Source organism: Ornithorhynchus anatinus, chromosome 16 (assembly GCF_004115215.2).
Source record: "Ornithorhynchus anatinus isolate Pmale09 chromosome 16, mOrnAna1.pri.v4, whole genome shotgun sequence".
NCBI lineage: Eukaryota > Metazoa > Chordata > Mammalia > Monotremata > Ornithorhynchidae > Ornithorhynchus > Ornithorhynchus anatinus.
This window is the reverse complement of record NC_041743.1, coordinates 46,211,978-46,238,948: the sequence shown is the minus strand read 5'-3', so window position 1 is coordinate 46,238,948 and position 26,971 is coordinate 46,211,978. Positions and strand designations below refer to the sequence as shown.

General features: G+C 58.6%; 1 protein-coding gene across 1 annotated transcript; it reads right to left on the bottom strand.

Annotated features, from left to right (window-relative positions):
- Window positions 1-599: 599 nt before the first annotated feature.
- FOXO6 (forkhead box O6) lies at window positions 600-9,778 on the bottom strand. The gene is made up of 2 exons (XM_029080224.1): window positions 9,371-9,778; window positions 600-3,107 (listed from the first exon to the last, which is right to left on the bottom strand). The coding sequence occupies exons 1-2, from the start codon at window positions 9,752-9,754 to the stop codon at window positions 1,578-1,580; spliced, it is 1,914 nt and encodes a 637-aa protein (XP_028936057.1). The 5' UTR covers window positions 9,755-9,778; the 3' UTR covers window positions 600-1,577.
- Window positions 9,779-26,971: the final 17,193 nt, after the last annotated feature.

Here is a 26,971-nt window from a genome sequence, read left to right as displayed (position 1 = left end):
CAGGAGGCATTTCCATCCCAGAACCTGTAATTCAGAACACAGGATCTTGGGGCCACATTCAGGAACACTAATCTTACAGTCTAGAACCAATACCTCGGGACCACGGTCCTGTACTTTATTACTTCTTCTTGTCTGTAATTGACCTTAGTGCCTGTTTCTTCTGATAAAGTGTAAACTCCTTGATTTTAGGCAGGGAATTTGTCTACTAACTCTATTGTACTCTCCCAAGTGCCAAGTACAGTGCCTTGCAACAGTAAGCGCTCAACAAATACCGCTGATGGATCTAGAACGCAGACCTCTCTGCCCAGAACCACCACCACCTCGAGGATGCCGCGGACCCGCAGTTTACAACTTGGCACCGGACTTGGGGGAGGCTCAATCTAGACGCCTACCGGGCCTGGAGTTCCAAGTCTAGAATCAGGCAGGGCGGGTCTGGAACTGGTCTGGTTAGGACAGGACGGGGGCCGCAGATGGAGGCCCGAGCCCGAGGCCTTTGGCTTGGGTACCCTTCGGGGCAGGAATCTGTCCTGGGAGGAGGAGAAGCTGCTGTCGCCTCCTGTCCAAATCCTCCTCCCACCCCAAAGCAGGACGACATCCCGGGAATATTGAAAACAATTTTATTCATGAAAATATGCTGTACACACACTCTACATGGCCCTGGACTCAGCACACACACGCTAACAGCACGGCCACGGATACGGTCTACAGAGGGAGGCCACGGCCCGGCCCCGACCTGACATTTATAAATACGGGAGAGTCGGAGGGGGCTCGGGGCCTTGGCCTTGTGAGGTGTGGCGGGGAGGAGGGCAGGGGAGGTCCTGTGAGGGGAATGATCTGAGCCACGGGAGGTGGGAGGGGAAAGGGGGGTTGTGTTTCAGTGAACTTCCTTGGTTCTGTGCCCTGCCCAGCCCGGGGTCTCCCCTGAGAGCAGGGGCTGAGAAGGGTCTGGGGGTCTTGTCAGGAAGACCCTCCCCCTTGTCCCCCGCCCCCTCGAACTGCACAACAACGGGATACACAATGCTTATCACCACACTGAGCGCACATACGACAACCCCACAGCACAGCTCACAAGACAGCTGGAGTGGTAAGGGGTGGATGGAGGGGCGGGGGGTGGACGGGCACAGGATGGGGACTTCCAGAGACCCAGACATGTTCCCCTCTCCATCCCGTTCCTACCCGTGGGCTGTGCCCACTGCCATCAACCCTCCTGGGTCCCCTATCCCACCTCGGCCCCCAGCCCAGAACCTGGGAGGCAGGATCGGGGTGGCCAGCCTGGGCTCTTTAGCAAAGCCGGATGTGTCCCCGGGAGATGGGGGAAGTGGGGAGGGGCATTGGCCCAACCACACACACACGCGCGCGCACGCACACACACACACACACACACAACCCCTACACACACGGCTCTGGCCGGAACCTCGGCCTCAAATTGTCATTGGGGGCCAAGCTGGGCAGGGGAGGGGGCTGGCTCCAGGCAGACCCCCCGGATATGGGCCCCGACCCCGACCCCTCCCCTGGCCCGGGAAGACGAGGGAGAGGGTGCAGGCACCCGCCTGTCTGTCCGTCCGCCGGCCCGGCCTTCAGCCGGGCACCCAGCTGTGGTTGACGGGGGTGGCGCCGGGTTGCGGGGGCAGACTCGGGGGCAGCGGCAGCGGCAAGGGCAGGGCCGAGTCGAAGTTGAAGTCCAGGTCATCGCTGTCCATGAAGTCATTGAGGATGATGGACTCGACGTCACACTCCAGGCTCCCGCTGAACATATCCAGGTCCAGGTCAGCGGGGAAGCGGTCGGGGCCCGGGGCGGGTCCTGGGGCCACGCCACCAGCCGAAGGACCCGGCAGCGCCTCCAGCAGCCCCGCCCCACCCAGCGGGCCCTGCCCGCTGCCATAGGGGGGAGGTGGGCCGGGGAGGGCCAGGGGGCCAGGGCGCCCGGGCTCGCTGGGCACCGACATAAGGCTGATGGGACGCGGTAAGGCACTGTGCCCAGCGGCAGGGGGCAGCGCGGGGTATGGGCTCTTGAACGGGGGCGGACTGCGGTCTGGGAACTGGCCCAAGCCCCCGGCCCCACCGCCACCCAGGAGCGAGCCAGGTCGGTGCCCACGGGCTGGGGCCAGGCTGCCCGCCAGGGGCATGGGGGGCACAGCAGGCGGGCGCCCCTCCTTGTGCGGGAAGGAGCCGGCGACTAGGAGGTCGTGTAGGGCGGCCGGGCGGAAGGCGGCAGCGGGGCTTGGTCCGGGGGGTGGTCCGGGGAGCGGGGCGGGCAGGAAGCCCACCTGCCGGTTCTCTTGCAGCGTCTGCATGGGGAGGCGCCGCAGCAACCCTGGCTGCCCGAACTGGGGGGCTCCGTGGGGAGGCCCGTAGGGGCCCGCGGGGGGGCCCAGTCCCGTGCCCTTGGGGGCGAAGGGGAAGGCGGCAGGGGGGAGTGCGGCACGGGCCGGGAGGCGCAGACCAGGAGGCGGGCTCAGGCCGGGGGGTGGGCTCAGCCCATAAGCACCGTCCGGCAACTCATCCAGGAGCCCAGGGTCACCCAGCCCGAGAGGCCCAGCCAGGTCGGCCAGACGGGGCAGTTCGGCCGAGCAGCGGGCACTTAGGGAGGGCGAAAGGGCGCTGGACGGGCTTGGGTACATGAGGGGCGAGGAGGGGTCCGCGCCTCCGTCCTCTTCCCCTTCGTCTTCGCCGCCGGCCCCTTCCTCTCCCCGGCCCTGCCGCAGGCCGTCAGGCCCAGGCTCCGCCAGGAGGGGCGACAGGCGAGCCCCGGTGTGGGCCCCGCTGGGGGCTCCGGCGTGGGCGCGGCGGCGGAAGTCAGCCCAGGCCTCGAAGTCCTCGCCGGCATGGGGAGCGGGGCTCTCGGACCACGGGGGGGCGGCCGGGGCTCGGGGGGGGCTGGCGGGGCCGCGGTCCACCCCTCCCGCCTGCAGCTGCCGCCGCCGGGCCACCTTGCCCTTGACGCGCAGAAAGCGCGTGGGGTTGTCCAGGGAGACGGCCCTGCGTCGGGGGGCCTTGCCCGTCTTGCCGCCCTCTGGGTTCAACATCCACCAGGAGCTCTTGCCCGTGCCCTCGTTCTGCACACGGACGAAGCGGGTGTGCAGGGACAGGTTGTGTCGGATGGAGTTCTGCGAGGACGGACAGGCAGCCCCGCGAGGACCCACGGACAGGCAGGGCCCAAGGCCGGGACACCGACGGGAGCGGGGAGGATGGGGGAGAAAACACACAGAGGTGCAGAGACAGGTGGTGGGCAATGAGGAGACGCAGGTGGCGGGGGGATGAGGAGACACAGGCAGAGGGGGCCAGGAGACACAGCCGGAGGGGGACGAGGAGTCACGGGAGAGGGATGAGGAGGCACACGAGGGGCACGAAGAGTCACAGGAAGGTAAGGGGGAGACACAGGCAGAGGGGGACGAGGAGACAGAGGCGGAGGGGCAATAGGAGACACAGGTGGAAGGGGAGGAGAAGACATAGGCAGTAAGGCACGAGGAGACAAAGGATGAGGGGGTTGAGGAGACACAGGCGAAGGGACACAAAGAGACGGAGGCGAGGGAAGTAGGGAGACAAAGGGGACAGTGACATAGGATAGAGAGGAAATCACTGTAATTCCCGAATTTCAAGTTATAACCCCCATTCCTAGACCCCCCCAGTCCTGAACCGGAGGGGCCCTTCGAACAGCTGTCCCTCCCCCCGGCCCCCCGCATCCCATCCCCAGTGTGCTCTTCTGAGCCCGGGCCCCAGCCAGCCCTTAACGTGGGCCTCACCAGCCGCACCCCCAGCAGGCCCCGGCTGGGTAGGAGGAGGAGGAGGCTAGACTACTTCCGCAGCCCTCCTGGGGGCAGGGGGAGGAGGCCGGACTCCTGCCGCCCCGGGCCCCCAGTCCTGCCTAGGCTGGACGGGATCGGGGCCTGCTTCCCCGCCTCAGGGAGGGCGGGGGCTGTGGGATGGGGCGGCACGTGGCCAAGGGATGGCTACATGGTGAAGGTGCGAAGGTGAAGCGGCGGGGCCTGGATCGGGCGGGGAGGGACAAGCGTCCTGGGGCCGAGCGTCCTGGGGACGGGGCCGGGGGTGTCGTGGGCCGGGGCTGACCCGCGCTCCGCCACGGCTCCACTCTCCGCAGTTCATTTGTCCGGGCCTCAGCTCGCTCCTGGCCGTTCGCCAGCGGCCCCCAGAAATCAATCTCGCAGTGACTGATTAAGCCGCGTTTAGAACTAATTGCTCCTCCGTGTGTGGAGAATAAATTACCGGCTTGGATTTCGGGTCTTTAAAATCAGCAGGTAGGGGGGAGCCCATTAACCCACGCCTCGCCGGGGAAAGGGCGACGGGGGAGAACAGGGGAAGGAGGAAGGAAGGGTGTGGGGGGAAGGGCGAGTGGGCTAGGGGACAGGGCCGAGGCGAGGGGCAGAGGCAGCTCGAAGGGAGGTGCAGCCTGGAGGGGGCGATTCGATCCTGGAGCCCCTCCCCGCTCTAGGGAGCCAGCTGAGCTGAGCTGAGCTGGGCCCCCGGGACCACAGGGTCCCCACCCCCTGGGCTGGGCCGGGCCGAGGGCGGTCCCTGGCGCCCTCCAGTCGAGCCCAAGGGAGGCCGCGACGCATAGCAACCTTGCCCTTCCCAATCCCGCCCCTCCCCCCACTTCTCTTGGGGCCCAGTCCGGCCATGTGGGTCCAAGGCGGTAAGGAAACGGACCGGATCGGACCCAGTCCCGTGCCGGGCGCCGCGTCCACCCGTTTCCGAGGCCGACACCCCGGATCCCCTCGGGCCTCCCCTGGACCTCGGCCCCGCCCCAGCGGGCTGGCAAGGCTAAGGCCCCGCCCGCTCCGGGGGGGGGGGGGGGGGGGACGACGGGGACACACACCCAGGCTCCGCCCCCCCCGCCCCCCGCTTGCGCTTCCATCCCCTCCCCCAGCACATCTGTTGCGCCGGCTGCTGCCTCCCCGGGGACCGACCGGGGGACGGTCGGTCGGTCGGTCGGTCGGACGGACGGACGGACGAAGAGGCCCCCGGTCCAGTTCCCCGAACGGGTGGGCCAGTCACCCCCTCACCGGCGGTCACACACTCGCACCGCCAGGCTCACAAAGACGCGCACACGTATAAGCACCCGCACCCAGCAGGCAGGCCCACAACTACATATTCATAGGCCGTCACACACATACACATATGCACACACACAGTGGCAGTCTCACACATTCACACACTGCTAGCCACACATGAACACAGGCAGTAAGTCACACACTCACACATATGCCCACACAGCCGGTCACTCACACTCCCACAAGCAACACCCGGCCAGTCATAACCCACACAGGTAATGGCACTCTCTCTCACACACGGACCATACGGCATCATATACTCACATAGCCAATCACACCCCCGTGCATACACGCAGCCGGTCGGTCGCACACATATTCACACAGCCACACACACACGTGCACAGTTAGGCATACTCATACAGCCACACATATATGCACACTCACACCGCCATTCACATACAACCAGTTGCACACACGAAACATGTAGCCTCAAAGACTCACATAGACAATCACACACACATACAAACACACAGCTGGTCATACAGTCACCCACATTCACAGCGCCACACACTCACACACATACACAGCCAGTCATAGTCAGCCACACACATGCCCACTCCCACGGCCAGTCGCAGCCAGCCAGTCATACACATCGACAGTCACACACTCACTCAGCCAATCACACACACATGCAACACAGCCAACCATGCACTCACACGGCAAATCGCACAGCCAGTTGTAGAATTTTGCTCTGCACACAGTAAGCGCTCAATAAATACGAATGAATGAATGAATGAATAGACTCAAACAGCAAAGCACACACACAATGCACACACAGCCAGTCATACAGTTACATGACTGTATGCCATACACTCACACATATAGTCACACACACACATATATGGGCACACAGAGCCAGTTATACACTCACATAGCCAATCACACACCCACACAGTCACATATCACACACTCAAAGTGACACATGGCCTGTCACACACACAAACACGTAATCATCACATTTACAGCATCGCAGTCACCAGGCCCCCAACAAGACATACATGGACACATCAAGCCCCTGACACAGACACACTTTCACACTTGCAGCCACATGGAGCTGCCACGATGTAGTTTCGGGGTAGCAAGTAGCAGGAGGGCCCACTTGCTAACCCTCCCCTGGGAGCGGGTGTTTTACTGCCCAGGGTCAGCTCCCAGGCCTCTCGCAGCCCGGGGAGACACAATCCCCAGCCCCCAACCAGAGACTCTTCGTCCCCTGCCACCCACCCAATCTCGATCTCACTGACACATACACACACTCACCCTGACCCTCGCTAGCCCATTCACCCCTGGAGAACTGCCTACACATTGGCACGGGCTGTGTTTGGGCAGCTGGTACGGTTGGAACTGGCACACTTGCATATTCGCACATGCATCATCACAAACCCTCAGACACTCACGATGGAGCACACAGACTGGCCATCACCCTCTTCCACAGTGTCCTACAGTGTCCTACACACCCAGCCACACACTCCACATACAAGCCCACATGCTCACACACTCGTCCACACATCTGCCCCTCCACCTCTGGCTACAGATAAGGTGTAGGCGTCAAAGCCGGGACTCACTATCCACTCAGTCTTCCAGCTCCCTGAAGACCCTGGGCGGGTGTCTCCCTCCCCGACTGCCCGGCCCTACAGGGCCTGGCACGGAGTGAACGCTGAATAAATAAATTACGGAACTGCAAAGAGAACCAAATCCGAGTGGCACAGCAAGCACAGGGTGGGGGCAACTTCCCTGCCTTCAGCCCCGACACTTTCCAGTAAGGGAGTGAGAGGGGGGTGGGATGGAGGGGTCGCAAACAAGGGGAGCGGGGATAGCCCCCCCCCCAAACCCGGCAGCTGGCAGTCTTCCCCCATCCCGAGCTGGAGCCAAGGCGACCGGGGGAGGGGGACTGGGGGGAGTTGATTCTGCCTCTCCCCCCACCCCCGGACTGGGGGGCGGGCGGGGAGCCCCATCCCTGCCCCTTCGAGGGGTCCAGTGGAGACTCGAGGAAGGTCCGGGGGAGAGGGGGGTCAGGGGCGGCGAACTTTTGACCCTGCATCTCAGGCGATCAGTTCATTACCTTCCCGAGAGTTAAAAATAACCGTCTCGTCTCTTTCAATTAGTCTGTCTGCGACTGCCGCCCGGCGCGGCAGGGAGGGGGCGAGGGGGGGAGGGGGAGGGGGCGTCCCCGACGCTGGAGCTGGGCCAGGTGGCTGCCTCCACAGCCCCGGCCCCCTCTCTCCCGGGCTCCCCCTCCCGCCCTCGATCCCGGCCTCGTCCCTGAGGTTGGGGGGCGGCGGAGGGGGGCGGGGGGCGGGGGAGGGGGCCGGGGGGCGCAGTCCTCCCGGATCCTGGGGACATTTCAGGGGGTCCCCTCAACTCCGGCCAGTGACATGATGCCGGGGCTTTTCTTCTGGGGAACGGGGACGACCCCTCCCCTCCTGGGTCCCCCGCCCCCGGGATGCTATGGTGGCCTCCGACGGCGACGGGGGAGGGGGAAGCGTAAGAAGGGGCGAAGGGGAGCTCAATACGGAAACCCCGCCGCCCCGTCCGGGACCGTCCCGGTCAGCTGCTCCGAGTCCATGCCGGCCAAGGGAGGGAGGGCTCCGATCGGAGGATCCCGCGACCACACTCCAGAGGCCGTCGTGGGGCGGGGGCAGGGATGGGGCTGGGCCTAGGAATTCACATCTCGTTGCCCGGGAGAGGGCAGGAAGCAAAGGGGTGGGGTGGGGGAACGGACGTTGGGGGAAAGGAGTTAGGGTTAGTGAGGGGCGACCACGGGCCCCGAGTGGGGCGACCACGGACCCCGAGTGGGGCGACCACCGTCCTCCGAGTCGGCCGATCCAGCTCTCAGGCGCCCCCTAGTGGCGACTTCAAGCAGGTGAATGAGACGGAGGAGGGACAGCGGAGAGGCGGGGGAGGGACCGGGGAGAGGCGGGGACAGCGTCGCTCCCACTGGGGTCTGGGGACTTCTTTGGAGGGGGGCGTGGAAAGGGGGCAGGACGCCCGCAAAGGAGATCGGCCGCGGGGTCCCCCGCCCACTGCCCCCGGTCCTTTTCAGCCCTTCCCTGCCGCTGTGGTCAGTGGGGAGTCCGGGGAGTTTCTCAGCCCCGACACCACACTGACGGCAGTGGCGGGGACGGCCCCTTCCCCAGTGCCGGGCCGGGTCCCGTGGGGACGGGGAGGGAAAGAGGAAGGTGAGAAGGCCGTCAGGGGAGAAGGAGGCAAAGGGAGATGAGAAACGGGAGAAGGGAGGCAGGGGAAGAGGGAGAAGGGAGGAGGAGGCGGCGAGGGGAAGAGCGGGAGATGCCAAGCTTCCGAGGAGGCCGTCTCTCCGGACGCTGGGACTTTCCCTCCCACACACCTGTCCCCAGGTGACCCTCGACCCTGCCTGCACCCACACGCCCCCAAAGAGGGGACAACCTGCAGGGGTGGGGGTAACGAGCAGAGACTAAGAGGAAAAGAAGGGTGCACGTCTCCCAGGTCCTGAGAGCGGCTCTGCCCGTCCAGCCTCCCTCTTGCCCTGGCGGGACCCGGCCAGTCTGACCGAGTTCCAGCTCCCAGAGAGTCGCCGTGAGGACAGGGGCGGAGAGAGAGAAAGAGAGGGCGTGTGTGTGTGTGTGTGTGTGTGTGTGTGTGATCAGGTGCAGGCAAGGCGGCAGGGACAGGACCAGGACTCGGGCAGGGAGAGCGCCGGCAGCAACAGTGACCTAAGGGATAAGGCACCAGTGGGGGTGGGGACAGGTACACTCCAGTGAATCTCGGCCACCTTAGGGGAAGCTAGATGAGCGTCATTGTCTCTCTCTCACACACACACACACACGCACACACGCACAGAGGCACCTAGACGGAGCCAGACGCACACGCGCGCACCCCAGAGACAGAAAGAGATAGTTACACCCCAGAAATACACCAGAGACAGTCACACACACACACACACATCCAGCCAGCCTCCCACCCCGGAGCACCCACTGACACACTCACTCACGGTCACACACACCCCCCCCCCGGGGGAAACGGCGCCGGCACGCCCGCGCGCGCGCACACCGACACGGACACCGACACGGACGCCGCCCGCGCATCCCCCTGCCCACGGCCGGGAGTCGCCAGCCCGTGCTCCCCGTCCCTCCCGCCCACGGGGACTGAGGACCGGCCCCCGCGGGAGCCCCGAGCCCCGCGCCAGGCTCCGGCCCGCGGCATTCGCCATTCCCCCACCGGGCCCGGCAGGACCCCTCCCCCCCGTGCCCTCCCCCGGCTGCCCCCCGCTCCCTCCCCCCGGCCCTCCCGCTTTCCCTGCCTCGACCCCGCCGGCCCGGACGCACCTTCCAGCCGGCGGAGCTGTTGCTGTCGCCCTTATCCTTGAAGTAGGGCACGTAGCGCACCATCCAGTCGTAGATCTGGGAGAGGGTGAGGCGCCTCTCCGGGGCGCTCTCTATAGCGCGGGTGATGAGGTCGGCGTAAGACAGGTTCCCCCACGCGTTGCGCCGCGACGTCTTGGCCTTGCGGAGCTGGAGCTGTGCGGCGTCCCCCGGCCCGGCCCCGACCCCGACCCCCGGCCCGGGCCTGCGCCCGCCGGCCTCTCCGGCCTCCTCCTCCCGTCCTGGGCGGTCCGGCTGCGGGAGCGGCCAGGTGCAGGAGCGCGGCCGGCTCTGAGGCTCCAAGTCCGGCTCCGGGTCCCCCGCCGGCGCCCGCGGGTTCTCGGCCATGATCCCGGCCCGCCCCGGCTCACGGGAGACGGGGGGCCGAGCCGGGCCACATGCGCCCGGGGCGGGGCGGGGCGGGGCGGGGCGGGGAAGCGGCGGAGGCGGGGCGGGGGGCTGCGGGGGGCGGAGGGCACCGAGGCTCCCGCACCGGCTCAGACGCGCTGGACCCGCGGCTCCATGGGGTCCGGGCGGACCGGGCTGACCAGGCTGGGGTCTCGGGACCCACTCCTCCGCCTGCGGGCCGGGCCCGGGAGAGCCCCGGCCGGAGAAGGGGCTAGGAGGCGGGCCGGGGCGAGGCGGGGCGGGGCGGGGCGGGGCGGGACGGGACCGGAGCGGTCCGGGGTTCACGCTCCGCGCGGCTCCGCTCTAGCACCTGCCGCCCGCGCCGCCTGCCCCGGCCCCTGCTGCTCCCGCTGCTGCTGCTGCTGCTGCTGCTGCTGCTGCTGCCGCCGCCGCCGCTCCCGCTGCTGCTGCTGCTGCTGCCGCCGCCGCCGCCGCCGTTCCCCGGGCGCCGGCCCCACGCGCGGCCCCCGCCCCCCGGGACCTAGGCTGGATCGTACCATGATGGAGCCGGAGCCGGAGCCGGAGCCGGAGCCGAAGCCGAAGCCGCCGCCCCGCGCTGCCCCCCGCTCCCAGCGCTGCCAATGCAGCCGCCGCCGCCGCCGCCGCCGCTGCTCCCGCGCCCGCGCTCAGCGCCGGCCGCTCCTCCGGGCGGGGGAGGGGGCGGACCCGGCGCGGGGACGGGAGGGGAGGGGGAGCGAGGAGGAGCGAGGAGGCGACGGCGGGGGCGGGAGCGGGAGCGGGAGCGGGAGCGGGAGCGGTCCCCCTGCCACCGACTGCCTCTCCCGGGCTTTGCGGGAGGCTGCTGGGCGCAGAGCGGTGGATCCGGGGACAGGGGCAACGAGCCGGGGGAGAGGGACATAGGGGCGGGGGAGGCCGAAAGGGACCTGCAGGGAAGGCGGGGCCGGGGCCGGAGTGTCGCTCCCACCGGTCCGCCGGCCGGGCAGCCCGCCGGCCCCGCCTCCCCTCCCGCTGGGGTCTGGGCGGGCTCGGCCCCCCACGTGGCCGCCCCGGCCCGGCCCGGCCCGGCCCGGCCCGGCCCGGCAGAGCGCCGCCTCGCGATTGGGGGAAGCGCCGCCCGGGGCGGCCCCGCCTCCTACCGGGCCGAGCGGCCGGTGGGGTGGGCAAAGGCAGGGAGAGGCCAGCTCGGCCGCCATTGGTGGGCGCCCGGCCGCGGGGCGGGGCCGACACGCCTCGTGGGCGCAGGAGAATCCCCCGGCAACGCGTCAGAAGGTTATTGTTACAACCGTGAGTTTCCCGGGGCAACCGGGGGCGGGGCCGGGGGCTCCGGCCCCGCCCTCAGACCGGGCCCGGTTGGCCGTGCGAGGGCACCGGGAAGGACTGGGCGGGGGTCGGGGCCGGGGTCGCGGCCACGTTCTTCCCGCCTGAATCCCCGGCCCCTGTTGCCCCCGGACCGGTCTGCGGGGACGGGGGCTGGGGCCAAGGCTGGAGAGGGGACAGAGCGCGGGCGGGGCGGGGCGGGGCAGGGCAAAGGCAGGGCAGGGGCTGGGCATCACTGGGGCAGGGGCAGGACGGGGGCGAAGGCAGAGGAAGAGATTGTCCATTCCAAGCGCTTAGTCCAGGACTCCGCACATAGTAAGCGCTCAATACATACTATTGAATGGATGAATACGGTCCCGAGTAGGCAGGAACGGATGAGAAGCAGGGGACGGGGCAAGGGCCCCCAGGGCGGCAGCTTCCCTTCTTTTCCCCACCCCTCCAGCTTTCGTCTTTTCTTTCAGAGGGACCCCCGGGACCTCGCCCAGCTCCATCCGGGACTTAGGGGTGGCTCGGGGGGCCGGGTACGGACCGTGCCTGGCTCTCCTCCTGCCAGCCATGCCTTCGGCCACCTTTAGTCGTCTGGCTTCGAGTTGAGAGGTCCTCTAGCGGCCGCCCCTCTTTCCCAGGTGACCCTTGGAAGTCCGTCCGTCCGTCCGTCCGTCCGTCCGTCCGTCCGTCCCCTGCGGTCGCCCAGCTGGCCCAGGAGAGTCAGGCCTCGGAAGGGATCCCGATCCCACCTCCTTCCTGGCCGCCCGCCCTGCCCTCGGCCCCCGCACGGCCTCAGGTCGCTGGACCCAGCCTGGAGCTGCCCCGTCTCCTCCCGACACCCGCCCCCGGGCGCTCCGCCCTCCAAGGAGGAAGGTGCCGGCAGCCTCCCCGCACCCTCCCCCTGAGCTCAGAGCCGCAGGAGTGGGAGCCGGCTCCGCCCTCCGGGGCGGGAGGGAAAAAAGGGGTGGGGGGCGGGGGTAAGAAGAAGGGGAGGGGAAGGGACGGGAGCGCGGCCGTTCCCCCCTAAAGTTACCCCCGGCTGAGGGTCCCTGGGTAGAGGACGGGGTCTTTGTCCCCTCCCCCGCCCCCCCACACCAGCGCCGGTAGCCAGGCCTGCCCCGTCCCCCCTCCCTAACCCCAACCTGCGCAGAAAGGCCCCCGGGGCTTAGGGCACCTGCTGCCCCGGCGCGGGTAACCAGGCGCACACGCGCTCTCGCTTGTTTCTAGGGCCAACCCCCTCCAACACTACGGGAGAGAAAGGATGGGGAGCGTCTTCCTCACCTTCTCGCCCAATTCCTCGGGGTTCGTACCCCCCAAGCAGGGACTCGGACCCTGCCCGTGCCCCTGCCCCCTGCCCCCGACCTTTGGAGCCCGGGAGCCGGTCCACTGCGGGCGCCCGGCCCTCGAGGCAGCGCTCCCCGGTGCCGGCTCCTCCTGGGTCGGCCCCTCCTTAGGGGAGAAGGAGGGAGGTGGCGCTGAGGTCAGAAGCTCCGCCACCAACCCCGCCGCCCCGCCTCGTAGCCGGACCCTTGGGCCGGATCAGCTTTGGCTTTAAAGCACTCAATTAGCCCTCGCGCCCCCGCTCCTTATCACCCAGCACGCTCACTTCACTCCCAACTCCGACCTTCTCACTGGACCTCCATCTCTTCTATCTCACCGCCGACCCCTTGCCCAAGTCCTCCCTCCGGCCTGGAACTCCCTCCCTCTTCATATTCATTCCTTCAGCCGTATTTAGTGAGCGCTTACTGTGTGCAGAGCACGGTACTAAGGTTTTGGGAGAGGACACTCTGACAATAAACAATCCCATTCCCTGCCCACAGCAAGCTTGCAGTCTAGAGATGGGGAGACAGACATCAACACAAATAAATAAAATTACCAATTTGTACATAAGAGCTGTGGGACTGGGAGTGGGGAAGAGCAAAGGGAGCAAGTCAGGGCGACGCAGAAGGGAGTGGGAGGTGAAGAAAAGTGAGGCTTAATCTGGGAAAGCATCTTGGAGGAGATGTGCCTTCAATAAGGCTTTCAAGGGCATACTGACAGACCACCCCTCTCCCCAACCTTCAAGGCCTTATTGAAAGCCCAGTTCCACGAGGCCTTCCCTGACTAAGCCCTCATTTCCCCTCCTGCCTTTCCTTTCTGTGTATTCCTGTTACTTGGATTTGTAGCCTTTATTCACCCCAACCTCAGCCCCATAGCACTCATATACATATCTGATATGTATTTTAGTATATGTCTCCCCCTCTGGACTGTAAACTCCTTGAAGGCAGGAAATGTTGCCAACTCTGTAGTACCGAACCTTCCCAAGCACTTAGTAGAGTGCTCTGCACACAGTAAATGCTCAATAAATTCGGTTGATTTGATTGAGAGCTGAGGCTTAGGGGAAGACTGCACTGAGCCAAAGGTTTAGAAACCATCAAATTTGGGTCTCTTGGCACTTGGAAGCTCTTGCATATGATTAACAAATAACGTTTCTATTAGAGTACTTAATTGCTCCCTCTTGAAACGCATAGTGCCCCACCTCCCTCTGTCATCTTTGATGACCTCACCAACTACTCTAATGACAAAATTAAAACCATCAGTTGTGACCACCCACCCTCCCCTCCCACTCCCCACCCCATGTTTTCCCTCCTGTCTCACCTATGCATTTTCTCCCACCACCTCAGCACCTAGGTACTCAGCCCAACCAGAACAGCATTTATGCATCCTTATATTCAGTTCCTTCCCTTACCTGTGATTTATTTTAATTTCTGCCTCTCCTGCTAGACTGTAAATACCTCGACAGCAGAGATTATCTCTGACAATTGTACTCTCTCAAGCTCTTGAATCAGTGCTCTCCACAGAGTAGATGTTCAATAAATACCACTGATTAACCCCCCAAAATTTCCCCAGCACCTCCACATCTCTCTCACCTCTCCATACACCCTTTCGTTCTTTCCAGCTGTCTCTCGAGAGATCTTCCACCTGCTTTTTTAATGTTGTCCTTCCATATGTGTCTTCGCCACCATCCTGTCACTTCTTATAAAAACACTCATGCCCACTCTTCTTCCCTCCCTGACCCTCATCTTCAAGCACTTACTCTCTAATGCTTCCTTCTCCTCTGCCTTCAAATATGCTTATATCTCCACTATCCTAAAAAAGACAACAAAAACTCACGGTCCCATCCAGCTATAGCTTCATTTCCATCCTATTTTTGTCCAAACTCTAACAAAAGGTTTATCCAACATTGCCTCTCCTCCAGGTCCCTCATCGACCCTTTATAATTTGGCTTTTGCCCTCCACTCCGTTAAAGTCAGCTCTCTCTAAGTTTACCAAAGAACTCCTTGACAAATCTGACAGCCTCTACCCCTCCCAAATCCTTCTCAATCTCTTGGCTGCCTGTGAGATTGTTGGGCCACCCCACTTGTCTTGGAAACACCATCTAGCCTTGGCTTTTCTGACAGTTCTCTTACCTCTCTAGCCGATCCTGCTTAGCAACAAGAATGGAGGGAGAGGAAAACTGATAATAATAATATTATTTGTGGTATTTGTTAAAGGCTAAGCACTGTACTAAGCACTGGGATGGATACGAACAAATCAGGTTGGGCAAATTCCTGTACCACATAGGGCTCACAGTCTCAATCCCCATTTTACAGATGAGGTAACCGAGGCGCACAGCGAAGTAAAATGACTTGCCCAAGGTCACCCAGCCGACAAGGGGCAGAGCCGGGATTAGAACCCTCGACCTTCTGACTCCCAGGCCGGTGCTCTATCTACTGCACCATGCTACTTCTCCACTATGCATGCAGTCAGTCATATTTAATGAGTGCTTACTGTGTGTACAGCACTGTACTATGCGGTTGGAATGTATAATTTGGCAACAGATAGAGACAATTCCTGCCCAACAACGGACTCACAGTCTAAAAGGGGGGAGATAGACAGCAAAACAAAACTAGGCTGTAAACATCTTGTGGGCGGGGACCTTGTCTACCACTTTGTTTTATCATACTCTCCTAAATGCTTAGTACAGTGCTCTGCACCCAGGAAGCACTCAATAAATACCACGGATTGATTGATTGACTCTTTTCCAGTCTCTTCCTCTGCCTCCTGCTCCTTATCTGTGAATGTCCCTCAAGGCTCAGTTCTGGATCCCTTTCTCAGATCACTGGTCCCTCCCTCATGGAGTTCATCCATTTCACTCATGGAGTCGGGAACCTTAACATTCTCTTTGGTACCTCCCTCTTCTTCAATCTCTTTATTCAATCTGCCACCAAATCCCAGTAGTCCTTCCTACACGATATCTCCAGAATTCTCCCCTTTCTCTCCATCCAAATGGCCACCCTCCGGGTCTACCCACTCATTTTACCCAAGCTTGGCTACTGTATCAGCCACTTCTCTGATCTCCTAGACCCCAGTCCCTCTTCCCTCTCCAGGCCATATTTCACTCTTTGAAACATCATTCTGCATACATCCCCCCACTCCTCAAACACCTCCAATAGCTTCCCATGTCACTCCACCTCAAGGAGAAACTCTGGAAAACTGGCTTTAAGGCCCTCAGTTATCTCTCTTCACCACAACTTATCCACTCTCTTCTCCCACCATACACCAGCTCACACTCTTCATTCCACTTAAGAAATCCAACTCACTGTGCTTCATTCTCATCTCTCTCACCACCAGCCCCTTGCTTACACCTTCCCTCGGCCTGGAACTCCCTCGCACTTTATATCTCAAGTCCTCACGAAATCACATTTCCTCAAATAGAAATCCAATTTCCCCACCTTATAGCTAACTACTAGGACAGCACTTCTTTGTCTCCTAAGCACTTAAATACTCATAGCCGCCTCATCTGAGAGCCCTCAGATACCTATCTTTATATTTATTCCTCCTATTTGAAATTTATTTTAGTGCTTTGTCTCCCTCGCTAGACTGTAAACTCCTCAAGGGCCAGAATCATGTCTATTATACCTGCAGTACTCGCCCAAGTGTTTTGTTCTGGGCAGTGCACACAGCAAATGGTTAATAAACATTATTGCTTGGTGGAATTAACCATTAAGTAATACTAATAAACATCAATCAATACTATTGTTTGATGGATCAGATGTCAGGGTGAGCCAGTCTGGACTTGCCCATTGACAGCAGGAGCTGGGAGGTGGAGGGAAAGGAAGCCAAGTCAGAAGGAGGGAGGGAGGAAGGGAGGTAAGGCAGGAAGGCAGGAAAGTCTCCACGGGGACCAGCCGCTCCCTAACAGCTTCCTGAGGAGCTTCCCTCTTTGCCCCAGCCTCCTTTCCCCAGTGGCTCCTCTCCCTTTTAGGTACTGGGTGGGGGGGCATGAAATGGGCTAAGGATTAGTATTATGAACAAGGGGTGATGCATTTAGACTCTCATCCCTCATGGCCTTCTTCCCTGGAGCTCCCTGAGTGGCCATTCTCCTGCAATGGGTCAAGATATCTGCTCCCCTCCACCCCTGACATCACCCAACCCCTGGGGCTATTGCACTGGGCAAACCAAGCAGGCACTTGAGCACATCACTCACACTCCAAACAGGACTCGAGCATTGATGATCCTGTGGGTCCTCTTACATGGGTCAGGATGGCCTAATGGAAAGAGCACGGGCTTAGGAGTCAGGAGACCTGATTGCTAATCCCACTCTGCTGTGTGACCTTGGGCAAGTTGCTTACCTGCTCTGGGCCTCAGTTTCCACATTTGTAAAATTATTATTATTATAAGCTCCAAAATCAGTAATGTCAATGGCCTAACAGAGGGGGAGAGGTGAGGTAAATAAAGTTTAAAAGGGTAAAGTCGCTCAGGCACTGCCAGCCCAGTAGCGACCCGCAAGCTTCCAGGGAACTGTCAGGAGAGGGACTACCCAACCCAACTCAGATATTCTGAAATTTCACCAACACGTTGCAGAACCCAAGGACCCTCCAGGCCGAGGATGACAGGGTGGGCCTCATCTGTTTCTTTGCTGGAGAGGCAGTGTGGCCTAATGGAAAGAGCCCAGGGTTGCAAGTCAGAAGACCTGAATTCAGCGTGGCTCATTGGAAAGAGCACGGGCTTTGGAGTCAGGGCTCATGAGTTCGAATCCCAGCTCTGCCACTTGTCAGCTGTGTGACTGTAGGCAAGTCACTTAACTTCTCTGTGCCTCAGTTCCCTCATCTGTAAAATGGGGATTAAGACTGTGAGCCCCACGTGGGACAACCTGATTCCCTTGGGTCTACCCCAGCGCTTAGAACAGTGCTCGGCACATAGTAAGCGCTTAACAAATACCAACATTATTAACATTATTAATTCTAATCCTGCCTCCATCACTTGCCTGCTGTGGAACTTTGGGCAAGCCACTTAATTTTTCTGTGCCTCAGTTTTGTTATCTTTAAAATGGGAATTGAAAATCTGTTCTCCCTCCCTCTTAGTCCATGAGCCCCATGAGGGGCATGGACTATGTCCAGCCACATTAACTTGTATTTACCCCAGCTCTTAGAACAATGCTTGACACATAGTAAACATTTAAATATACAACAATAGTAATGTAATAATACTAGTAATGGTTCTGGAGAATGGGACCAGGTTGACCAGTGGAGAGAACAGGAGGTTTCTGCTTGTGGCAGATCTTCCACCAGCAAGCCAAGGAAAAGCTGAGGGAGGCGAGTTTGCCACTTGTATTTTCTGGGTAATTGTTTCTACTGTCCATTTCACTGTGGTTGTGAGCCACCCTTCTCTTTCCCACAGGTCCAACAGGGAACAAACAATCAGTCAGTGATCTTTACTGAGCCCAGTATTCTATGCCCAGTGCTCGCTGTGCTAAGCAATTGGGAGAGTACAGTAATAATAATAATAATGTTGGTATTTGTTAAGCGCTTACTATGTGCCGAGCACTGTTCTAAGCGCTGGGGTAGACATAGGGGAATCAGGTTGTCCCACGTGGGGCTCACAATCTTAATCCCCATTTTACAGATGAGGGAACTGAGGCACAGAGAAGTTAAGTGACTTGCCCACAGTCACACAGCCGACAAGTGGCAGAGCTGGGATTCGAACTCATGAGCCCTGACTCCAAAGCCCGTGCTCTTTCCACTGAGCCACGTGGTTAGGACCCTGACCTTAGGGAGCTTATAATCAAGCTGGGGAGACAAATGATTAAATAAGTTGCAGGGAGGAGGAAAAATACAGCTTAAAAATATACATAGCATTCAATCTTTTTTTCCTCCTCCTTTACCTTGCTGATCTACTACAAAGCAATCCCCACACTTTGCTCATCTAATGCCAACCTACTCACTGCACCTCAGTCTCGTCTATCTCACCTCTGACCCCTTATCCACGTCCTGACTCTGGTCTGAACTCCCTCCCACTCACATTCGACTAACGGTCATTCTCCCAACCTTCAAAACCTTATTGAAAACACAGCTCCTCCAAGAGACCTTCCCCAACTAAGGCCTCGTTTCTCTCCCCACCCTCCCGTTTGTGTCCACTATGTACTTGGCTGTGTAACTGTTAAGCCTTTTGATATTCACTCCGGCCCTACTTAGACAAATATCCTTTGACTCGACAATTATTTCCATTGCCTGTCGTTTATTCTAATGTCGGTCTCCCCCTGTAGACTGCAAACTCCTTCCGGGCAGGCAGTTGGTGTTTACCAGCTCTAGTCCATTGTACTTTCCCTAAGGTCGGTACAGTGCCCTGCGAGCAGTAAGTGCTCAGTAAGTAGGACTGACTGATTGACTGTGGGGGTGAACATTTAAGTGCTTCGGGGTCGCAGAAGTGCTTAGTGGCAGCCGGTGTTTGCCCGACCCTGGTTCCGAGAACCAGGGTTGGGGTGGGCGCCCCGAGTCCGGCCACTCCCAAGAGGATTCTCGCAAAGCTTCTGGGACCTCATCTCCCCCTGCCCCTGCACTGCCCCATTACCCTGGTGGTTGACAGCCGGAGGGGGCTGGGCACTGACCCCTGGCCCAGGTCCTACCTCTGGCCTGGGACGCCCTCCCTCCTCAAATCCGCCAATCGCTCTTCCCCCCTTCAAAGCCCTACCGAAGACACACCTCCTCCAAGAGGCCTTCCCAGACGAAACCCCTTTCTTCATCAGCTCCCCCTCCCCTCCGCGACACCTCGACTCTCTCCCCCCCGCCCCACAGTACTTGTGTGTATATGTTGAGATCTATAATTCTATTTATTTATATTGATGCCTGTTTACTTGTTTCGATGTCTGTCTCCGCCCCCCGCCCCCCCCGACTGTAAGCCCATTGTGAGCAGGGATTGTCTCTCACTTCTGTATTGTACTTTCCAAGCGCTTAGTACAGTGTTCTGCACACTGTAATCGCTCAGTAAATAAGATTGAATAAAGGAATGAATGAATGAATTGAGGGGCTCCTACCTCTCTGCCTCTGCCAGCCCAAGGGGGCTGAGAGGAGCCAGGAGTCTCGCTTCCCAGTGATCCCCCACCTGCCCAGCCCCTCAGGGGGAGAGGACGGCAGCGGCGAGGGTGTGTGTGGGGGGGGGGTCCCCCATGGCGATGGCGAGGGCAGAGCCAGCTCCCGGGAGGGTCTGGATTCCGGGTCTTGGTCTGACACCGGTCCCAGGCCCCGGCAGAGCCCTCTGCGCCATCGCCCCTCCCGTCCCCGGGGCCCCGCCCGAGGGCAGCGGAGGCCTCCGCGCCTCCAATTAGCGGCGCTGGGAAATCTGAGGAGACACCGGCTGTGCTAATGAGCCGACACATTAAACAATGAGTCACACTTCCAGAAGGAGCCAGAGTCGAGTTCTAACCCCGAATAAACAAGCTGTGAGGCACAGTTTACAAAACAGGAAAGTGTTACCGACGGAACTGCTGCGGGGAAGCATCGCTGCGCTCGGGTTAGTTCAATCCCGCGCAACGCTCTGCCGAGGCCCGCAAAACGCGCATCCGAGTCCCGCCGCTGTCTGCAAACCACAGTCCGGCAAAGGACGGACCCCGAGCGCGGGGAGTCCGGCACCGGGGACTCTGTCAACCTGACGCACACCCACACACACAATGTTGGGCTCCTGGAGAGGGACAAAATGGGGAAAACGGTCGTTGCCAACCGGATGGGGAGACAGCGCGCACACACACATCCACACACAAACATACACACTGGCAGGGAGAGGCAGTGTATGTTCGTGTCTTTTGCGAATGTATGCTTGGGTGCATGGAGTGAAATGGGGCGGGTGTGTGGCTGTGTGTCTGTGGCCGCACGCCTGTGGATGTGCTACGTGTTCGTGTTGGGATATTAGACATGGGTGAGTGGGTGTGTGGGATGTGCTTCTGGGGAGCATCGGTGTGAACGTGCGCCTGGGTCTGAGTGTGGTGAGCTGCACAGCGCCCTCTTGTGTCTCCACGGGGAGCAGCAGTCAGCCAGGGTGGGATTTCTTTTTGCTCCCACGTGGTGCCGCCCTCACCGGTGGGGCGGGCCCGCCCTGCACTTACACCGAGGTGCACAGTGTCACACCCCTACAAGGACACCGAATCCGGTGCACAGAACCGCGAGGGTGAGGAAGCCGGCAGCAGAAGCAGCAGGAGCAGCAGGGGCAGCAGCAACACAGGCCCTCGGCCAGGTCCCTTAGCCGGGACTTCATAAGTGGGGGTCCTGATAAGCGGGGGGCACACCGCATGCCACCGGAACCCACGTCACCTACCGGGACTCCCATCATGGCCCTGTTCTCCTGCCAGGAGGGTGAGGGGCAGCGGCAGCGTGAGGCCCTGGGAAGCTGTGGCTCTGGCTGCCGCTGTCCCTGAGACTGTGGCCTCGGCCGAGCTTTGATGAGCCCGGCCGGAACTCTGCTCCTCAGGCCTCAGGGCCACCGCTCTCTTTGTTGAGTGTATTGTTGTCCTCGTCTTTTCTACAGTTGGGGTTTCATGATTTTATCCTTCTTTACGTATCTGGCACTTGCCTCCCCTCCCTTCCCTCATTCTTAGTTTGGGGACTCCTTGATGGTCAGGGACTCTGCTTAATTTTCACTCATATATACTACCATTATTGTGATTAAGAGGATGATCTTGGCATGAACCGTTTCAGAACTTGCCACCATGCCAGCTTGCCATACCACTGGACAGTGTCCTGTGGCTAACAGAGGGCCCACCCCCTTGCGGGGCTACCACCCCCTCTGTGGAGAGAGCCTGGCCAGCATCTACTTGGGGCTGAAAGCGCAGCCATCTCCCCAACAGGAGAAGCAGCATGGCCTAGTGGATAGAGCACGGGCCTGGGAGTCAGAAGCACCTGGGTTCTAATCCCGGCTCTGACAATCGCTTGCTGTGCGACCTTGGCCAAATCACTTGACTACCCTGTGCCGCAGTTACCTCATCTGTAAAACAGAGATTAAATCCTCCTCCCTTCAATTTATACTGTGAGCCTTTTCTGAGACAGAGACTGTGTCCAACCTGATAAACTTCTATCCACCCCATTGCTTAAAACAGTGCTCGATATATAGTGAGCACTTAAATAGTGAGCATAGTGAGCACTTAGAGAAGCAGCGTGGCTCAGTGGAAAGAGCTCGGGCTTGAGAGTCAGAGGTCATGGGTTCAAATTCCGGCTCTGCCATTTGGCAGCCGTGTGACTGTGGGCAAGTCACTTAACTTCTCTGTGCCTCAGTGACCTCATCTGTAAAATGGGGATTAACTGTGAGCCTCACGTGGGACAACCTGATCACCCTGTATCTACCCTAGCGCTTAGAACAGTGGTCTGCATATAGTAAGCACTTAAATACCAACATTATTATTATTAATAATAAATATTATTTTTAAAGGGTCTGTAGGAGTCACAAAAGGGGAACAGAAGAACTAACTCTCAGGAGCCCTGAGACCCCAACATAGTGTTCCTGGGCAGACCAGCACCCTCAGAGGGGACAGGGCCGGAGATATGGTTAAGGGCAGGAGGGCAGGGACGGGGCAAGGAAAAAGAGAGGGACAGAAACCACAGGGCCCAGGGCAGGCTGCCATCCACTCCATTATTGGAGAGTAGCAGTGTCGTAATGAAAAGCACTTGAGTCGAGTGAAGCCGTGCCCTGGGTTGAAGATTCGCACGCTGCACAGCCAATCCCAGCGCGGCCAAACTCGGCGTGACCAGCCTCGGCACGACCAATCTCGGCGATATCAATCCCTGACCCGACCAATCCTAGTAAGACCAATATTCGGCGCAGCCAATCCCGACACGACTGATCCCAGTCGCGGTTGCCGCGAATGGCTACGGTACTTCTGCCCCGGGCACTGTCAGTCCGAGAGGACACTTGTTTCTTATCTGATGGACGACGGGCTAACGAGGCTGGTTCGGTGAATTCCTCTTCATCCGGCCCTTGCTCCTGCACCGCCCTTCCCCTCCCCGCCCCTCCCCCACCTTCTTCTTCCTCTTCTCGTCTCAGGTCCCCAGTTACTGCCTAATTCACTGAAACAGAAGCACTAAGACCCAGAAATTCATAGACAAAAGCCAGACACAAATGCCCACGCTCGGACAAGTATATTCAAATGGATCCAAAGTCATCATCACAGGCACCCACACAGCTCTAGAGAGTCACACATACGGAGACAGTAACACACACACCGTCCTTACAGCCATCTGCACCACTACCTTCAAAAGCACAATAATTTCTGTCTCCCACAAAGCCGCAGACACAAGCACACACACACAAAAAAACTCCAAAAGCATTCCCATCCTCATCCACTATCCCTGATATTCACTCTCACCCCGGTTCTCTCACAGCCCTCTCCACTCCATGGCTCAGTGGAAAGAGCACGGGCTTTGGAGTCAGAGGTCATGAGTTCGAATCCCAGCTCTGCCACTTGTCAGCTGTGTGACTGTGGGCAAGTCACTTAACTTCTCTGTGCCTCAGTTACCTCATCTGCAAAATGGGGATTAAGACTGTGAGCCCCACGTGGGGCAACCTGATTCCCCTGTGTCTACCCCAGCGCTTAGAACAGTGGTCTGCACATAGTAAGCGCTTAACAAACACCAACATTATTATTAACATCTTACTCCCCAGCCCCCCACCCAGTTCCCTAAATGAGAGAGAGAGAGAGAGAGAGACTGAGAGAGAGAGGGAAATCATGTTTGTCCTGGAGTGACTGCGGAAGCCACGAGTGGGTTATCTCCTGACCTGACTAGAAACCTTCCTATGGCTTCTGTAGGCCATACTTTCCTAGTCCATTTTTTGTTAGCAGATATGCCTGAGGTGGGCGTGTGCTAAGGGCCAGCCCCCCCCCGCCACACACACACGCTCTGGCCACTGGAAGTGGGGTCTCCTCTAGGCACCCCCACCATCAAGAGCAAGTTCTCCCCCCTGCAACTACTCACCAGAGATGGGGTGTCCCCTGTGCACCCACCCATCGGGTCAGGGTCTCTCCACTCAACCTTCCTAGGATAAGTAGAGGGGAACTAGCTGATTGAGTGCTTTAAAGCCAGAGGTCAGGGTTTCTGCTTGTTCTAGAGAGGAATGGGCAAACACTGGAAGTGTTTAAGGAGTGGGGAAACGTGCAGAAAATTGTTTAGAAAAATAATCTATGCAGGAGAGTTCAATATGAACCAGAGAAGGGAGAGGTCAAGAGAATGATGAAGCTGTCGAGTTATGTTATGCCAAGATTGCCAGCTTGTGAGACAGGGAGAATGGTGGTGTTGTTAGGATAGGAAAGCCACGGGTAGGAAGGGGTTTGGAAGGGAAGATGAGGAGTTTAGTTTTGGATATGTTGAGTTTGAGGTGATGGAACATCCAGGTAAGAGATGTCCTGGGGACAGGAGGAAATATGAGACTGCAGAGTGGGGGAGAGGTGGGGGCTGGAGAGAGAGATTTGGAAGTCACTGGTATAAAGATGACAGTTGAAGCCCTAGGAGCAAATGGGTTCTCCAAGGGACTGAAAATAGAAGGGGAAAGTGGAGGAGAAAAGGGAGGGGGGTGAAGTGGAGAAGAAGAAGAAGGAGGAGGATAAAGAGGAGGAGAAGGGAGAGAAGAAGAAAGACATTATCAGGCATGATCTCCCTAAAATCTCCCCTGCTCCTCTCCAGTCCCACCCTTCTCCTGGCCCCTCTTCCACTTTCCCAACCTTCTCAGCAGTTTCTCAAGAGGCAAACTCCTGCCTCATCTCAAAATCCGCCCCTCCACCTGCACCACCAACCCCATCCCTTTGCACTTTATCAAAACACACGGCCCCCTCCCTTCTCTCCTCCCTGGCTGTGCTCTACAGCTGTTCACTTTCCACTGGTTCCTTTCCCACTATTTTGAAACACCCTCACATCTCGCCATTCTTAAAAGGTAAAAAAAAAAAAACCAAAACAAAACAAATTAAAAAAACCCTTTCTTGACCTCACAGCTCCTTCCAGTTATCAACCCATCTGCCTCCCATTTGTTGAACGCGTTGTCTACACCCACTGTCTCCACTTCTTCTACTCCAGTTCTCTCCTGGACCCACTCAAATCCTCTTCTGCCCCCTTCGCTCCACAGAAACAGCCCTCTCTAAAGTCACCGATGAACCTTCTTCCAAATCCAGGGGCTTCTATTCCATCCTATCCTTCTCAACCTCTCAGTTGCCTTCGACACTGTGGACTGCCTCTTTCTCCTGGAAATGTTATCTACCCTTGGCTAACTGACACTGTCCTCTTCTAGGTCCCCTCCTATCTCTCTGGCGGCTCATTCTCAGTATCTTTGGCAGACTCTTCCTCTGCCTCCCACCTGCCAACTGTGGGAGTCCCTCAAGGCTCAGTTCTCCTTCCCCTTCTAGTCTCCATCTATAAGTACTCCCTTGGAGAACTCATTTACTCCCACAGCTTCAACTAATATCTTTTCGCAGAGGATTCTCAAAACTACCTGGGCAGCTCTATCCTCTCTCTTCTGCAATACTGGATTTACTCCTGCCTTCAGGATATTTATACTTGGCTGTCCCGCTGGCACCTCAAACCTAACAAATTCCAAACTGAACTCCTCAACTTCCCACTCAAACCCTGCCCTCCTCATCACTGTAGACAATGCCACCTTCCTCCCTGTAAAGGCCATTATCTTGGCAATATCCTAGACTCATCTCTCTCATTCAGCTCACATATTGGATCTGTCACCAAATCCTGTCGGTTCTACCTTCGCAACATCGCTAAAATCCACACTTTCTTCTCCATTCTAAATGCTATCACATTGATCCAACCACCACTCCTATCTTGCCTTGATTACTGCATCAACCTCCTCTAGACTGCATGCTTCTTGTGGGCAGGGGCTGTGTGTGTCAACCAGATCGGTCGTACTGTGATCCCCCAAGGACTCAGTACCGTGCTGCTCTGCGCACAGTAAGCGCTCGAAAAATAAATATGATCGATTGACTGACCTCTCTGTCTCCTGTCTGTCTCTCCCAATCCATCCATCAATCAATCAGTGGTGTTTATCGGGTCCTTACTCTCTACTCCAGTTCATACTTCACTCTGCTGCCCGGATCATTTTTCTAAAAAAAGTTCTGTCCCTGGCTCCCCACTTTGACCAAACCTCTAGTGGTTGCCCATCCACCTCCACATCCGACAGAAACCTCTCACTGTCGGCTTTAAAGCTGTCATGCAGCTCACTCCCCTTCCTACCTCACCTCACTGATTTCCTGCTACAGCCCAGTCCAGACACTTTGCTCCTCTAATGCCACCCCACTCGTTATGCCTTGATCTCATCTATCTTGCCCAGATCCTCTCTCTGCCCTGGAAAGACTGTCTGTCATATCTGACAGACCGCCGCTCTCCCCACCTTTAGTCTTATTAAAATCACATCTCCAAGAGGCCTTTCCTGATTAAGCAATCTTTTCCCCAACTCCTCCCTTTTGCAACACCTACGCACTTGGATCTTTAAGCATTTGATATTAACTCCACCATCAGCCCTAAGGCACTTATTTTCATATCCATAATTTATGTGTTTATTTTCGTGTCCATTTGTCCCGCTAGACCGTGGGCTCCATGAAGGCAGGGAATGTGTCTACCGTTACGCTGCACTCTCCTAAGCACTTAGTACAGTGCTCCGCAGGTAGGAACCATTCAATGAATATAACTGATTGACTAAATCCCGGCCCTGCCACTTGTCTGCTGTAGGACCTTGGGCAAGTCACTTCACTTCTCTGAGCCTCAGTTACCTCATCTGTAAAACGGGCATCTGAGACTGTGAGTCCCACGTGAGACGGGGACTGTGTCCATCCCGATTTGCTCGTATCCACCCCAGCCCTCAGTACAGTGCCTGGCACGTAGATACCGTGATGAGGAGGAGGAGGAGGACGATGTGCGGAGCGCTGTACTAATATCTCGAGAGAGTACAATACAACAGAGTTAGAAGACACATTTCCCGCCCACAACGAGCTTTCGATAAACACGAATGGTTATCGAGGGATTGATTGATCTCTTTACTGTCTACCATCCCTCCCCCTGTAATTTAACGCCTGTCTCCCCCTCTGGATTGTAAACTCGTTGTGGGCCGGGAACGAGTCCGTCATTCATTCATTTATTCATTTAATAGTATTTATTGACTCTGTTGTACTGTCTTCTCCGAGCGCTTAGCACACAATAGAGAAGCAGCGTGGCTCAAAGGAAAGAGCCCGGACTGGGGAGTCAGAGGTCAGGGGCTCTTCGATTCCCGGCTCTGCCACTTGTCGGCTGTGGGACTGTGGGCAAGTCACTTCACTTCTCTGCGCCTCAGTTCCCTCATCTGTAAAATGGGGATGAAGACTGTGAGCCTCACGTGGGACCACCTGATCACCCTGTATCTCCCCCAGCGCTCAGAACAGTGCTCTGCACATAGTAAGCGCTTCACCAATACCAACCTTATTATTATTAATAGATTCCATCGCTTGACTGATCGATCGATCGATGGAAGAGGCGCCCGACAAGGACAAAGAGGTGGGGGGAGAGGAGAAGGCCCCGCCCCTCCCCGGGCGAGGCCTCGCCCCCTCCCCCGCCGCGCGCGCAGGGAACATGGCGGCGGGAA